This window comes from Cimex lectularius, unplaced genomic scaffold, assembly GCF_000648675.2.
Source record: "Cimex lectularius strain Harlan isolate CLEC.00 unplaced genomic scaffold, Clec_2.1 scaffold135, whole genome shotgun sequence".
Taxonomy (NCBI): domain Eukaryota; kingdom Metazoa; phylum Arthropoda; class Insecta; order Hemiptera; family Cimicidae; genus Cimex; species Cimex lectularius.
The window spans coordinates 423,915-441,626 of record NW_019392793.1 but is presented as its reverse complement, the minus strand read 5'-3'; the positions used below and the strand labels follow the sequence as shown (position 1 = coordinate 441,626).

The following is a 17,712-nucleotide window of genomic DNA, read 5'->3' as shown; positions in this document are numbered from 1 at the left end:
AGTGTGAGGGAATAAGGGGCATATAGGTCTCAAGGCTCTGGTAATTAAGGACGTTGCGGGATTTTGGGATTGAGAGTGTGTAGAGGAGGGCCCAAGCTGTGTGGAAAGAGTGGTTGTGAAATGGAGATTAGTTCATGGACAAAATGAATGTTGAGGTTGTGGATAGTGATATAGTAAGGAGCTTTAACAATTTGCCTGAGTACTTGATTGGATATTGGATGGCTTGGCAGAACCCCAGTTCTACTCTGTATGTCTAAAGTGGTCGAAGTAAAGTTTTGCATAACACTAGTCGAGTCTTGACAGTCGGGGGATTTTGGTCCTAAGAGTTCATAATAGTGCAAGTTTTCTGTTAAGTTGCTGTCTTCTTGTGTGGGGTATTTGACTTGATTAGAAGTCTATATCTATTGTTTTTTCTATGTGAATATACATTTTCCTTCATTCACTCTTGTACTCCACTTGGCACCACCACCAGATAAGCTCAAGGTGTTCTTGTATGTTGGAAGTAGTTTGGGAAGGATTCAAGTACAGGATTTGCGTTATCATCCACATAGATTGTGCTCATATGGTATTTGGGGTGTGCAGGTAGTTCAGCAGTATAGATAATGTAAAGGATGAGACCAAAAATGCTCCCTTGTGGTACGCTGGCTAGTATTGGTCCGATCTCCAAGAACTCTGCTTCACCTCACTCTGAAACAGTACTCATTTTAGGATGGTGTTCCATATCAGCAGATGACTGGATGGTATCTGAAAGGTCTGTTCTACGAATGCAAAACCACAAATGCCTACATTGAAGGCCAAGGGTTTCTAATCTTTCCAAACATGCTTGGGAACTCACCGAACCTCCTGGAGCTACAGCAGTACCACCAGCGAGTGACCCACACACACGGCAGTAGCAGTTCAATGTGTTAAAAAAAATGAGGCTTTGTGAACTGGTTAGCCAGGTTTCAGGAAGATGATGTTCAAATATTTCCAAAATAAGGGGAAATGTGTAGTGTGGAATGTACAATTGTAGAAGTATGTGAGGAATACAATAGCTTTTTGAGGGAGTAGGTCAAAACCGGGGGCTTTTGCTTTCTGTAAGTGAGGCAGGATATAAAAAACTGTCCTTGAAGTTTATGCTCATTGTTAAAATTTGTATAATATTTTAAACTTTATTTAGAAAAATTGTGCCAAGAAAAACACGTTTAATCGTTCTATAAAATGTATTAATTTCATCAGAATAATTAAATGTCATTGGTAGTGAGTAAAAAATCCTCAAAACTTCAGCTTTTTTTTTATTAGGTATTAAAAGAAAACTTTTAATAGAACCTAAAACTTGTTTGGAAAAACGTTTAAAACATTGCAGAACGTGAATGTAAAAAGTATTAAACTAGTAAGATCGTAAATTTAAATTGTCTGATACATGAAACGACTCATAATTGGCAGCTTTATTTGTTTCTTGGATTCAGTGGATTTTTTTTTAAACGTAACAGTATCTTGTCTTTTATCTTCTTCACTCTTTGCAGTTCAGCACTTCTTCAGATAGTACGAGTATATAGCTACAACAGAAAGTTTTCAATGTGGATGGTATGTTGATATACGACTCAGTTCATTGAAACCTCAAAAAATTACAGTCTAATGGCCGTCTTCGACGGAGAGAGACAGTTTATGACTTATTTCTTTTTCACAAAATTATGACTGACACGAGACCCTTTTCTAATCCTAAAATAAGGTTTGGGGATGAGAATTATTCAATAAAAACAAAAGGAACTGTATAATTAATACAAGGAAAATGTTTTCTATATTTTACTTTGAAATACTTCAAAATAGTCTCACAATGAAAATTGTTATATTTTGTACAACCATATACAATTTGTAATTTTATTTTTTTCTTAATTTTTTAACTGGCAGAGTGATTTTTTTCTTCAATATTTATAATCTACTGCACAAAATTTTACAATATATTCTGATTATCTATATAATTCATTTCTACAATTCTAAAATACAATCAATAATTAGTAAATATATAATTTTTATGTATAATTGTTACACTTATCATGAGATTATCATTTCATAATATAGTGTACCTTTTATGTATATATTTATACGTGTATATAAAATAATGACCTAAATTAAAATATTAACCTAACCTACTTAGGTTCATGGCTAGCCATCTGAATATAACAAAACATTAATATTATTTTAAAAATATATATATATTATATTTAAAAAGCTGTTCTTTTCAAGTTTAGATAATAATTATTGGCTCCATGACATCTAAACTAAACTAATTATTTTATTTCCCAAAATATCAAGAATCCTAATCCAAAAAAAAGAAAGAACAAAATAAGACAAAATTTCCTTTATAAATTCAAAAAATGAGAATTACCACAATGGATATATATAAAAAAAAGTCTATACAATTACAAAAAAGAACAAATTCTGTACAATTTATAAAAGGAAAATTGTCAATAAAAGAAATACCCCGAGCCAATTGGAAAAGAAAAATAGAAATTTTTGAAGAAGTTAAAACCAAAAGTAACCTGATGTTTCAATCAGCCTTTGAAAATTATAAGTTTTTTTTAAAACGATATTTGATCACAGAAATCTCTAAATAAAATTAAATAAACAAAACGAAAACTATCAATTCAGAATTCTTGTAATTACATAAGATTTTAGTTATTGTTTTAATTAATATGTATTATATATATATCACCTAAACCCATTGACTGAAAAATACACTCAACAACATCAATGCACAATTATACATACATTTAAATTGTTAAAATACAATGAATTGCAATCAATATAATTACACTGAAACACTTTATTATACACATTGATTTTTAGAATTGTTGAATGCAAATAATAACATTTAAAAAAATTCAATTTGGGGGGGGGATCTTTCTTTTCCAAACAAGGCACATATAAAGAACTACTTACATTTTTACACAAGCACTAACACATTCCTACTTGTAGTTTACATATTAATCAATACATAATCACAAATTTATTTATTTGTTTTTTTAAAGAAAATTTCCAAAAAATAAAGAGGCTGTATTTGTAAAGTGAGATAGAGAGCGAAAATTCCTGAATTATCCTTAGTAATTTTTCTAAACTTACAATCTGTGGAAAAAATTCAAAAAAGACATCGGAATCATGAAAAAATAGTCAATAATAAAAAATATCTATAAACATTGGAAGTTAACTTTCTAATTTGCAATAATGTACATGATATATATATTGTTTCGGTTTTTTAAAATTTATATATATATAGAACTACATTTACCACATATAGACAATTAAATATCAAACTGAGTGCTCACATTTTACATCATATTCTTAAAGACAACAAATGTGCAATTTAAACAATATTTTTACATTTCATTTATTACATTATATAATAGATGTACACCTTAATGATTATATTAAGTAGTTAAATAAAAAGAAAACTAATTTATACTTCCCCCTCTTATACTGTCTTAGTATAAATTTGAAGGATCAAGAGAGGGATTTTTTTAAATTATTTATCATCAGTCTTTCTTAAAAAAAGCTGTTTTATTTCCTTTATATTGAAAAAAAATAAATAAAAAAAATTATAAAAACCGGAAAGAGGTGAAGCTATGTTTGTTTTACAATACGCATGAATGTTAATAAAAATTTATTTATTTACTTTTTTTATACGCGTTATTTCCATTCCAGACAAGGTTTTATGCAGATTTTGTCTTCAATGCTTAAGCCCCATTTAAATTTCAACACATTTTAAATAAAGAAAAAAAAAACGAAAGTTCTAAATAGATACTGAATTTTACTAATATAGAAATTTTCCAAGCAAGAGGTTCAATGGATAAAGCAAATTATAAGTAGTTTTTTGTTGTTATATTTTTAATAAAAACATGCACCAAAGTAAAAATCATTCCATCATTTTGCTTGTTAAAAAAGTTTTTCAAAAATAAAACTAGCATACTACGACTAAACAGATCATTAGACTTAAAACAAAAACAAACAAAAAAATATAGGAAAAATCTACAGACATAAAACATGTGCCAGTTTTTACTTATTGATCCATTATAAAAAAAAAAGGCAATGAGCAGTCGCAATAAAATAAGCAGAATATAAAACCTGTTTGAATAAATCATTGTTATAAGTGGTACTGGAAAAAGCATCATGTTATGGAATGGTTTTCTTTAATTTTAATAGCCGATGTGTCTGAAAAAAGTAAACATAAAATGTTGATACTGTGCAACTTCTTCAATTCAACGGAGATAATTTTTTTAAAAAGGAAAATTTATTTACCACCAACTGATATGACAGCATGACAGAGCCAAATTATTGGGAATTAACCTATATAACGAATATCATTACACTGTACAACATACTTAGACTGTCGCTAAACCAAACTTTGAGGCGATATTAACACACGGTTTTTCCATTTTTCTTCTTCTTTTTATAATACAGTTTTTGCCTAGGCAAATATTAAAAACTTAAAATATATATATATTATATATATACTATTTTCCATATATATATATATCATAAAAAATTATGTAAAAATCCATTTACAAATATTTACAGTTTTATCATTATATAAACAATTGTACAGTCTTGATTTTTTTTCTTTTTAAACAGATATACACGTCACTTTTATAGTAAGCTCGGTCATATTCGTGGACTACAAAAATAGAATAATAATTATAAATTTCATTTGCTAATTACAAAATTGGTGGTCCTTATGCTGTCTCGTCAGATGGTGGTATCCATGCCAAATATGAGATCATCAAAGCTGTCCTAAAAGTTGCAAAAAAAAAAAAAAAAAAAAAAGAGAAAAGAAAAAATGAAAGAAAAATTTATAAAATAAAGATACAATAGAAAAAAAAAGAGTAGATCCCACTTTTTTATTTAAATTTAATTTTTGTTTTTTAAAGACTGTCACCAAAAGATATATACAGCCAATTTGAAAAATTCTAATCATACTATCCATCATAAATTATTTCCATCGAGGAAAACACTTTTAACAAAATTGATTTTGCAATAAATATATCCATCTGTCAATGTATGTTCAACGATTCAAATATCTGTACAAATTTACACATGAAACGGAATGTAATTATAATAAAATGAAAAAGCTATAAAATTTCCAGTATATAAATATTTTTTTTTATTATTACATACATTTTTTAAATATCTAAAAATTCACTACCGATGTAATATAAGATTCTTTATTTTGTTTAAAAAGTCATTTGATATTACTCTAGAACATCTATATTATTGATTTTGAAATAGTTTTAAATTGATATAAGAATATATGTATAATACAAGATATATTATTATTATATATATGTGTGTAAACTGTAACAAGCCTATTCTTATATATATATATATAACAAAAAGGACAATCTATTATTCAAAACTTAGATTTTTAAGTTTTTGTACCTGTGAACCGATGCGATAATATACAAATGAACACCAATAATAAAATTCTACTTTATTGTTCACAAACATTCTGTGATGTTATTAGAGATTACGCTTAAATCGCGATAAAAAGCCAAATCGGGTGTTTTGGTTGTGACACCGAATATCCTACCTATTTTAATTTGTAAATTTTATCGATTTTATTTTTATTTTTAATTAAAAGTGGGATTTTCCTATTCAAGATTATTATTTTAATCGATCTAATCTGTTTATAAATCATGCCTAAAAAATTGGGATTTAACGTTTTTAAAGCACTTATCTTTTCCTCATTTTTTAATTGGGCGGTGTTAAGATGTGGTATAATTAAATATTTAATTACTAAAATTTTGAGCAATGCGTCTCATGTGCACTAAGCAGTTGTTAATTTTTTTCTTCCTATGTACATAGTAATGTGCAAAATTAAAATTCCAAATATACATAACAACAATCCGGGTTCAGTTCTAATTTGAAAAAAGTTATTTTTACTATAAACATTGGTCCAAAATGTAATTTATGAAAAAAAAAATTACATACCGGATTTAAAAAAGAAGTAAAGCTTGTAATAAATTAACTTGTATATACATTAATGTTATTTTTAAAATTATCTTCTAAGCCTGGGAAAAAGTAGGAATAACAAACAGCGCTAACAAATGTACACATTCGAAAAAATATTAACATTGTTATATGCAAATTAGTTAAAATGAAATTAACCTAAGATAATTCACTATCCAGTAGAAAAAAAATCAATACATTAATTAATGTTTGTATTCATGTATGACTTCTATATTACAGTTTTTGTTTTCAACTCTGTGACTATCACGCCGTTTCAACGATGGGACTGATGATGCTATTTAAAAGTTTTCTACAAATTATTTAATATGAGCAAGTTTTTGAATAAACGAATTCTATCCCTTTTGTCTAAATTTATTTTTATGTGTCTCTTTAGAGTGTTGTTTATCATTTACGGTCGTTCACACTGATGTAACTGAACGTTATTGATGTACATAGTTGACCCTTGCCTTTTTTTAATATTTTAATTTTCTTTATTATTAACTAACTGAAATAAAATGCCTGCTGAAGTGTTCGCAAGCTTCCTGAGGGGTAGTATAACCATTAAAAAGGGGGCACCGTGATTATTCAATGTTATAAAAAATATAATAGAAATAAAATAACATAAATTTATATTTTAAAATGAAATTGTGTCTTCTTTTCTTCATTTTTCTTTAATTTATTCCTTTTTTCTTTTTTTTTTGTGTAATTATAATTTTTCGGCGGCTATACACATATTGAACGAGGGGATTGTATTTACAACTTATTTTAAGAAAATACTCTACATCTTTTATAACAGGAGGATCTTATTCGTCACTCTAAATACATAAAAGATAAAATTTTTTTTTATACATTTAAAAATTAGGTTGGTCCGATTATACATAAAATTATAATGCCATATTTTACAACCCCAAAATATCGCTTGTTATTTTTTTCCTTTTGTACAATGCATTATTGTATAAATGACTACAGTGTATGATACTTACAAAATGAAAAGGCATGGAGGGGGCATGTATCCTATCTCAAATAATTTATTTGATGTATCATATATAGATATATACAGATTGTTGTATATACATATATATGATTATAATCCATATTTAAAGACACCGTCTGAGGCGTTATATACAAATTAAACATTTTTTTTCCAAAAGAACAAAAAAAAAAAAAAAATCAAACTAAACTAAACAATGTTTGCTCAACTAATGAAAATATTAAAGAAAAAAAAATTATAGAATTTCCCTAATGTTAAAATATTTATATGCATAAATATATACATATATGATTTCCATCATATATATATACAAAACTGTTTTTCAGAATGTTCTAAAAAAGAAACCATCAAATGTTAAAAGAAATGGTTATCAAATTTAGAGAACCCCATTTGTTGGTGGGCCGATTGGTCCCAGTTCTGAGACGACGACGACGTTATTGGCCGACTTCATAAAGAATTTTTCCAATTTGGCGATGATGTGCTTCCCATAAGTGTACTTTCTGAGCGATGCAAAATGAGGTCGAATCTTGTGCATCAGGACCTTCCTCTGTGAAGCTTCACACACGTCTAACATCTTTTGGACGACATAATTGGCGTACTGATCTTTCATCATCACGTGCAAAGCACTGGAAAAAAAAAAAAATACACATTGAACATCATATGAACGCTTTTAATTTTGTATTTTGTTGTGAATAACTCACTTGTCATTGAATCCGCAGACCTCTTCGATCAAAACTGCTCTTTCGGCTCTTGTTGCATGTGTGACACATTTCTCGACAACATTAGATGCAAACTTGTGTTGAGAAAGTGCAAGAACTTTGCCACGCACAGCTCCAATCAGTATTGCCTTGTCTTCAGCCTTGCCATGCTCTAGAAAAAAAAAAAAAAAATAAATAAATAAAATAAATAAATAAGAAACGTTCATGTGAAAACCACGACTATCAAAAATTACCTAAAACATGTTGGATGACATAATTTCCATATTGATCTTGAATTAGCTGGTCTGTATGTTGATGAAGTTCTTCTAAAATTGGAGCTGTCTGATCTTGAGTACAATGCTCCAAGATGCGCTGAATGACTCTGCATCCATATGGATGAGTGGACAAAGTGAATACCTGAAAAAGCATTAAAGCGATTAGAATCATAGAACACACGATAAAAATTACTACATCCCCCAAAACCATACCTGTCCTTGAAAAGCATTGATTATGAATTGCAATGCATGTGGATCGACACATTCTATGCACTTTTGAACGACATGATTGCCGTTTTGATCCTTGACACATTTCAAAACGTGCCCATCAAGCTCACGAACAATCTCAACTTGCTGTTCTCCAGAAATAGACTCCAAAGCTTTTTGAATTACTCTGCAACCGTACATTTGCAATGCCAAAGGCAAAACATGGCCTCGGACCTAAATATAAACATTAAAAATGGTTATTATAAACAAAATTCAATGGAAAAAATTATATATAATCAATGAGAACAGACCTTTTGAGCGAGTGTTGTCTTTTGCTCAGGTGTACCAAATTCAAAGAACTTCTGAATAACATAGTTCCCAAAAACATCAGTCATCAAGTTATAAGCAGCAGAGAGTATTTCAGAGAATACAAGCTGTTTTTCAGGCACAGTGGCTCTTTCAAGCTTTTGTTGTATAAATCTTGATCCATGCTGGTCCTGGGAAAACTCAACGATGTGATTCGCAAGGTCCCTCAGTTGCAGACTCGGATAGCGGTTGTTCCTGAAGTCTTCAAGGAGTCTAGAACGACCGGTTGGCTTAGAATCAAGTGGAGAAGCGGTCAAAGTGCGTGCAACCCCTCCAAGCTTGGCAAATAGAGATCCAGGGGTTCCGAGCACCCCTCCGCCGGGTGTTGTTGTCGACGTACGAAATTTAGCTTCTGCACCTGGTGCAGCTGACAAAAGCGATCGTCCTCCTGTCAAACCGCCCAACTGTAGTCCACCGCTGCCAGAGCCAAGAGGTGGCGGAGTGACCGACCCAGATGCAAGACCCAACGGACTAGCCGAAGCCGGTACTGTACCTGAAGAAGGTTAACAATTGAAATTGACTATTGCAAAATGTTGTGGTGCAAGATGTTACATCACAATGATCAGAGAAGATCATGATAAAGCATCAAAACCATAAATTATTCTTTTTAAAATAATATAACTTTGGCAAATGTAAAAAGATGATTTCAAAAATAAAATTATACACTTAAACACACTGTTTGTCTATAAACAAACTAGTCAGACAGTGCCTCACTACTTCATAATTAACAAACAGCTAAGACAAACGTCCATTAAGGTGTACATTTGTAGCAAAGAAGTACTGCAGATATCCATTTATCTGGACTTAAAAAGACTGGGACTTGTACGGATGATTGAAAGTCCGGATAATCCCAAAATTTGTGATTTTATTAGTACCATGTGATAAAAACGGAAAAAACACGAAAGTGAACACTTTTATTCATATACTTTATTTATATTATATATTATATACTTTATTTATATATTATTCATAGTCCAGACGTGTTTCTCGAAAAATTTGTAGTATGTAAAAAATACTTATCCGGCCTCTTCGGTAGTGTGACTAGTGGAAGGGCAATTTGGTGGGCCTTTACGAATTTCAAACAACAAATTAAAGGTCTCATAGTGGAATTATGAATTTAAAAAATTTAATATACATACATTGAGAATCATGAAAAATTTATAAAAAATGTGTTTAGTGACCGTTAATTAATGATTATTTGGAGATTGTGGGACTATACCACTATACACTACAATACCAAACCGCATCTCACAATCTCCAAATAATTTATAAATAATATTTTAACATACGGGTCTGGATATTTAAGGTTTTTAAAATTATTTTTACACACTTGTCAAAATGCAAACAAGTTTCTACATGTTATTATTGTTATTGTGTTAATGTTATATAATTATTAACTCATTTCTTTTGTAATGAATATTTAAAAACAATATTAAGTGAATGGACAAACTATGCAATGAAGTATATCAAGTGATTGCTACATCACATTCATACCAACATTTTTTCAGTTCTTGTACAAAAAAACACCCTTGGCTTTTGAAGATTTAGGCACGACACCCAAATTTCTAAGTAGGATGTAGGATTGGACTTTTTACTTCTTTAAGATTTGTATGAGCATTATTGACCTTTTATTGTTCTATTCTTTCATAATATCGTGGGGACAATTATTTTGATGATTGAAGGCGTTTTTATATTCATACAAAAACCCAACTTTTTTTTCGAATGGAGATGTTCTCTTTATAGATTAATTACTTATTTGTCTTAAATACAAGTGAGTTTGGGTAGATTTTAAGGCATCCCCATTTTTTATTTTTTTTTATTTAAGAATAAAGGAATATAATTTTTTACATACCAAGTGCTCCATAGCTTTGAGGCCACTTGGCTCTTCCATATTCCAAGGATGGGGAGTACGCCGAAGTATTTCTGTCAAAGGAATCTCTTCTACCAGTGCTTCCTGTTCCAAGGCCTAACCCTAGCAAAGAGAGATTTTTGTAAAGCAATTTAAAAAAAAAATACCTTCACCAATCTAACAGCCCAAGTAAAATAAAATAAACGCAACTAAACAACAGTGCACAGCAAATACTCCAGGTGCTTTATTTTGTACATGTGGTTTTCTACTAAACGGTGGTGGTTAAACTTGAAGAAATACACTAAAGAATTTCAAGAGACATACACATATAACAATAGGCTATGTACATATTTCATTTTTATAAAGGATTTACGGTGTCGGTGCAAATACATTTTACATTATATCCCAATAGGTTAAGCGAATTTTACACATGCATTAATAACAAACTACAATGAGGATGGGTTAAGGATGGTTCTCAGTTTGTTAGGTACCTGCACCGAGGGAAGAAGATAGACTCGAAGTTAGTGAAGCCAAGTTGTTGGAGTAGCCAGCGCTTCCACTAGCCCCTGACTGCGGTGGCAAACCTATAACCACACACACACTCTCTCATTCGCTCCCATTTTGGAAACAGTTTAAAATAAAAATACACTATACATGTTATTATCCAATCATGCACATTAATAGGGGTTATATAATCTAATGTTTTTTTCCATAAAGCACAATAAGTTGTTGAAATTTTTATCATTTTCCATTATTTTGTTAAAGGGAACTTGGGAGTACCTGATATAGCAGTACCATTTGCAGTAGGGGTGCTGTAGAGAGAAGCTGGTTGGTTACTGCTGTATATAGAGGAGGGAGGTGTTGTTATCTGTTGGGTTTGATTCCCTAGCAATCTCATGCTGTTTCCTGCTACACCAGCTAAAACATATACATTCCCCTCTTCTCAAATATTCTTTGCATATCCAACCATTGGTTATTTACAAAACATTATGTACAACGTTAAGTTTTCCTTTAGCCATTATATGGTACAATTGACTGGGCAGAAAAAGTTTTTTATGGAGATCAATTTACATTTCTTTGACACTTTTAACATATATACAATTAAATTTACAGTTATAAGGTGGCTGTAAAATTTTTACAACTTTTATTACCAGGTGTCGGAGCGTTGACTAGCACCGGAGCTGGAGAAACCAGTCTCATAGGTGTCCCACTACCAATTCCTCTCATAACCAATGATCCGTTTTGATCATAATATGCAGGTATTACTTGGTACTGACCGGCTTGTACCTAAAATTAACAACCAAGATGATTTAAAAAAAACTAGAAATTTTCAATTGGTATTTGAAGTTACAAAGATTTAGTTAAAATTTTCTAGGTTCTACAAGAAGGATGTTAATTAGAAACTAAAAAAGTTACCTGGGTTAGGTTGTTTGCAGTTTCAGTTGCTGAAGAAGGTGTAAGAGGCCTTCTTTGCTGTGTAGCAGCACCTTGTTGTATTATATTTGTAGGGTAAACTCCCCAAGGTACACCATAATATTGAGGAACCACAGTTGGGCCTACATACCACACAAAAACACAGTTTTAAATTAAACATGTTTATAACAAAAGTTTAAAACCATGTATTATCGACTTTTAACTCAACCGAAGTGTTTACCTGCAATGACATACGGTTCCTGAGGGTTGATAATGTAAGGAGGTGCGTGGGGAGGGAATGTCGCTGTCGCGGGAGCTGCAGCTAGGCCAGCAAGCTGCTGCTGTTGTGTCGCTGCAAGATACTGTTGCTGTTGCACCAATTGCAGCTGCTGTGCTGTTGCTGCGGCAGCTGCTGCTCCACTCGCTGTTTGCTGTTGCCCCCGAAACAACTGCTGTAAAACAGAAAAAACAATACCAAATATAGTTAGTTGCAAATGTACTGCCTACTGTTATGTTGAAACTACAATATAGGTAACACGATTCTGTTGAATGTTACTTTGCAAAAATTGGTAGTGTGACTACTTGCATTTTAGTGGATGCGTATCCAATATCTTTGATGCAACGAGCTATGAATATTATAAGAGATAGTGTAAGAGTTTGTAATATTAGATAGTGAATGAGTTAAGATAAAGGACTTGTAGGAATAGTCGTTAAAATAATTTAAAAATATTGGGTTGGTAATTAATGCAGGTTTTGAAAATTTGTTGTCTTTTCACAGGAATTTTCATGTAAATCTAATCCTGAATTCTTAATTTACGGTAGCATGGTATTAAGGACGCGTTAGGCCTTCTGTTGTCGATGATGACCAACCCAAAACGTTAATTGAAGAAAATTCACGTAAGACAACACAGGAAACTGCTGAACAGTTTAGTGTTGACCACTCAACCAAATACCAAGCAAATTGATAAAGTAAAGAAGTTTGACAAGTGGGTACTGCACAAACTAACGGAGGCTCAAAGAAATTGACTCTTTGAAATTTGCACGTCTCTTCTGTTGCACCAATGGATTCTGTATGAAACAGTAGTGGTTGGGCAAATATGAAGCGCCAAAACACTTCAAAACCTAATCTGCACCCAAAAAAGGTTATGGTGACTGTTTAGTAGTGTACTGTTGGGGGTTGTTCACTATAATTTCCTGAATTATGGTGAAACTATCACAGTAGAGAAATTTTGCCAAGAAATTGCACGGGAAACTGCAACGTCTTTGTCCAGCAAGGGTAAACTGTAAGGGGCCAATTCTTCTTCAGGATAACACCAGGATACATGTCGCAATGCCAACCCTGCGGAAACTTAAGTACTTAGGATATGAAATCTTACCACATCCTCCATATTCACCTGAACCACATTTTTAGGCATTTTGATCACTTCTTGAGGGATAACATTTTTAGAGAACACGGTGAAGCTGAAAACGCCTTCTAAGGATTTATTGCGAGTCAAAATAAAGATTTTTATGTCAGCGGAATAAAAGTGCTTTTTGCACACTGGGAAAAATGTACAGATTGTGACGGTTGTTATTGTATACAAATTAAAAATAGTTATGACTGCGTTTTCAAAACCTTCATTATTTTTCCACCAGCTTAATAGTTGTTGTAAGGAATGTCAAAAATATGTTGGAAATAAGGTCCTACATCTAGAGGTCACTCATCCAGTAGGGAGCAAATCTACTACCAGGAAATCGTAGAAATGCAATAGATGAATAGTCATCTATCCACTAAATATAGCCAAACGTTAATTAGAATGGAAAACTTGTGGGATCCTTGGGGCCAGGTCAGCTGGGAGGACGTTGCACACTCTTTGTGAGGTATTCAGCCACGTACCAGGAAGTTGCTTAACAGAAACTCCTGACATTTATGAGTTATTGGGCAGCCTACCCTTGCAAGTAGGAAGCTGACCATCTGGCGTAGTAGTTTTTGCTTTTACAGGGGTTCTGCAAGAGCACTCAGTCAACAGGAGCCACAGTCAACTCAAATCCTCATCCCAGTCAAGTACTAAGTCAATCCAAAATCCCAATCCAGACCAGTAAATAAGCAACCACAGTCAGTCTGAGACCCAGCAAAGCGCTTGAAGAAGATGCTGGAAGACACTAAAATGATGTGGAAGCAGGTGTTGGTGAACATTATTCAGGGTAAGTCTTCTTGAGAAAAAGCACATCCCAGTGTTCGAGTTTTATACATATTTATAATATTAAGACGGGCCCCGGTGTAACCTTTTGATTATGAATATTTTTCTCAGGTTTATTGCATTTTGGAACCCTCCTACCTTCCTTTACACAAAAAGTAGTTAAGTGCCAAAAAGTAATAATGTTGATTACTTCTCTTATGGTTTAGGGATAAGCGCATGTGGCTTCAGCTCCCCCTTATAAATTTATAAATAATAATTATTAAAACTCAAGACCAGACAATTTTAAACAAAGACAAAACCAAGAAATAATTGTAAGTTTACAAATTTGCCTTCAAAAATATTTCTTTTTTGTAAAGACAAAAGCACAGAGTGCAAAGTAAAGCAAACAATTTTCACACGTTTCCCTCAATTAAATCAAAGCGTAAAGCAAAAACGTTGAATTCTAAGGCAACACGACGCACTTTGTCTGGAATAGAGGAGTAAACAATAAAGTACCACTTTTGAAAATTATAAATCGTTAAATACGCTAAAAATACGTTTTCATACTCGTCAGAGGGCTCTTAAGAGTTAAGAAACAGGGAGAAACATTCAGATCTCAAGTGTTTAGCAATTGCCATGAAAAGATGCTTGTTTCAAGAACAAGACCCCCCTTGTGTTCACTGATAGGAACCTTGTGTTGATAGGCTTCTTTTAATTACATCCAGTAATTACACGTCCGGAAAACTTTTCTCGGGTAAAACTTGCGATTTTATTATAACAAACAACCACTAGCATAAAATCGACGGCAGACAATCTCGGTTAATTTCTTGGGGTTTAAATAATGCACCTGCCGGAGTAAGAATGTGACAAATCACCTTAGTTTAAAATTACGAAGAAAAGTGATAAGTATCAAGGCAAGGACTTTACAAAACAACATACATAACTTTTCAGTTTTATTTTCACGAACGACTCATTTAAATTAAGAAAATGTCAAATTATACTTCTAAGAACGCAATTATATCAATTATCTGGTATAATCAACGGATTCTTGCCACATTCAATGTGTTAGGTATGCTTTAGATTATTTGGAGATCGTGAGATGAGGTCTGATGTGATGTAGTTCTAGAAAAACATTTTCTTTATCGTGCCAACGTTTCGATCTTTATTGAGATCATCTTCAGAGCCTCGTATTGACTGCATTTCAACAAAAAAGTTGTTAATTTGATTAGGTTATTCAAGTTTCTTTGCATTGTTGGCGATGTCCTTTAGAATACTCTGCTTGGTGTCCATATGTACGTTTTTTTAAACAAGGGTTCGCAACAGCAAAGGTTATATCAACCCTCGGGGTTTTTGAAAAAAAGGGAAAAAAGCTGATTTGTAAGTATGTCGGGTTCGAATGCAGGGCCGCTGGATTCGAACCCAGGACCTTTCTTTACCTTACAGTGACGAGTGCCCTGTCAACGCCTAAACTGTTGCGGCCACCGACGCCCCCTCCGTATGACCTAAAACTATGTAACACCAGACCGCATCTCACGATCTCCAAATTATCAGTAATTAACGGTCACTAAACACCACACATTTCTACACGAGAAGAACGAAGAACATGGGATTCTATGAACAGGTTTCAACTACATATGGACACCAAGCAAAGAGTATTCTGAAGGACATCGCCAACAATGGAAAGGAACTTGCATCGGCTATCAATGAGAGAACTTTTTTGTTGAAATGCAGACAACACAAGGCCCTGAAGATGATCTCAATAAAGATCGAAATGTTGGCACGATAAAGAAAATTTTTTCTAAAACCTACGTCACACCAGACCGCATCTCACGATCTCCGAATAATCATTGACTAACGGTCACTAAACACCACACATTTCTACACGAGAAGGTGTGCTTTAGTTTATTTATTTTTTGATTCAGAAAAAAATTACACAGGGGACAAGACAAAGTAGTTAAAACTTATTTGCGTTCGAAAAAGAAAACAAAAAGGAACCATTTCCATCAAAATGTAGTATCATATTTCCAGGTATTATAGAACGATTCAACGAAGATATATTGGCCCAACTTTAAATTAAAATTAGCTTAAGTAATGGGCTCGTTTGGTCTATGTCGGAGACGATAAAGACCCAATTCAAAGGGTCATTTGCCCGTAATCATTAACGTCGGGTCTTAAGAGAGGAGGCTGTTTATACGGGGAATTTATTACACGCAAAAAATTACAATTTATAACAACAGTTCAAAGTGTAACAGGCAGAAAGCAGTTTAAATTTAAGAAGTTGGACGGGCTTCAGACAAGGCATCGATATGTTTTATGTGCTTATCTCTGGCATGTATCTAGCGACACATGGGTTAACATAATGTGAATACTTGATGAGAATAGAACTGGGAAATAAAGGGTTTGTTGTCATAAGTGGGTAATTTGAAACAATTCCAACCCGAGATGTGTTACTATCACGCAAGCCGCAACTTTTAATATTAACCTTAAGTCCATTTTCTAAACGATATTAAAGAGTCGTATTTAGGCCGGTAATGAGGTACGAAGGTCTGATGTCTGTGAATAATGGATTAACGAGTACAATATTTTTAAAAACGTTCGCGATGTTACAAAACAAAAGCAACCCTTAGGCACTTATTGACGATGCAACTCAAATTTACGTCGAGTGTGGATGAGGTTACAACGTTATTTGCTTATTAGATGTATTTTAGAGTGAAAATATTGTAAACGAATTTGAAGAAATATATTACAGCTAAAGCCGGCGCCACACTAGTCGGAATGCGACGGAAGTTCCGCGACGAAAAATCCGCCCAACCCGAACAAGCCACATATACATCGGAAATGATGGTTAGGGATTTAGAAGGATGTAAGTCTCCTAGGAATAATGTTGTGTTTATGTTTTAATCGACTATTAATCTGTATACATAGTTATTATGGAAACTAAACAAATAAATACAACTGTCCTGTTTTTGTCTTTGAGTGTGACGAGACCGCCATTAAAACTTAGCCCCCTATATTGTATATTTCATGGCGAATGTGGATAAGGCTATTAAAAGGCATGTTCACGCAAGGGCACTACAACATTATCGATCAGTTGGTATGATTTATGCTGCTGCGTTAGGACTTCTGTATAATTGCACGGCTTTACGACCAAATGGACTGTAAGCAAAGACGTTGAAATGATCACATTTTCATAAATACACATATATTAATATTAATAACAAACCCTAACCGTCTAAAATATTGCACAATTTTTTAATTTATTTTTTGTTTGTTAATTTCATGATGTACTGTACGAGTTGACGATTATTGTATGGGGTGGAAAGCTACATCTGCACAATTTGAATGGTAATGTTATCTTAGTGTCATAAAAATTCTATCAACTTTCAAAAGAGGTTTCTATCGACTTCACTATACAAACGTTTCAGTCGAATTAATTATAAATCTGTTCAAATCAAGTTCACTTATTTTAATGTATGCTTTGTTTGAGATGTTAATAATAATAATAATAATAATAAGTTTATTGCACACAAGAAGAAAAAAGAAAAATTACATATATATATTGGGTTGTCCGGAAAATAATGCAGGATTTTGGTATTAAACAAAAAAAAAGAAACTAGTTACTTTAAAGCAATGTTCTTTAATCAAAATAATTTCCCATACTCTCAATACATTTCTCCCAACGTGTTGGTAACTTATTAATTCCGTCTGAGTAGAATTCAGAATTTTTAGAATTGATAAAGTCAATAAATGCATTTTCCAGTTCCGTTTGATT

The 17,712-nt window shown here is 32.5% G+C and overlaps 1 protein-coding gene across 15 annotated transcripts in view; it reads right to left on the bottom strand.

Moving 5' to 3' along the window:
• Positions 1-1,399: 1,399 nt before the first annotated feature.
• LOC106663606 (pumilio homolog 2) overlaps positions 1,400-17,712 on the bottom strand; it is a 342,434-nt gene continuing 326,121 nt past the window's right edge. For 7 of the 15 annotated variants that reach the window (XM_014388529.2, XM_014388533.2, XM_014388527.2 and 4 more), the window contains 12 exons: positions 12,023-12,233; positions 11,785-11,924; positions 11,520-11,655; positions 11,149-11,286; positions 10,860-10,952; positions 10,372-10,491; positions 8,465-9,012; positions 8,160-8,387; positions 7,926-8,088; positions 7,675-7,843; positions 7,359-7,599; positions 1,400-1,538 (listed from right to left, as the gene is read on the bottom strand). In XM_014388529.2, the coding sequence (XP_014244015.1) occupies positions 1,518-1,538; positions 7,359-7,599; positions 7,675-7,843; positions 7,926-8,088; positions 8,160-8,387; positions 8,465-9,012; positions 10,372-10,491; positions 10,860-10,952; positions 11,149-11,286; positions 11,520-11,655; positions 11,785-11,924; positions 12,023-12,233 (2,208 nt within the window). In that variant the 3' untranslated portion in view covers positions 1,400-1,517. Of the gene's footprint in view, positions 1,539-1,598; positions 1,702-7,358; positions 7,600-7,674; positions 7,844-7,925; positions 8,089-8,159; positions 8,388-8,464; positions 9,013-10,371; positions 10,492-10,859; positions 10,953-11,148; positions 11,287-11,519; positions 11,656-11,784; positions 11,925-12,022; positions 12,234-17,712 lie in introns of all 15 variants that reach the window. The other 8 variants (XM_024227910.1, XM_024227909.1, XM_024227911.1 and 5 more) reach the window with 8 other exon arrangements.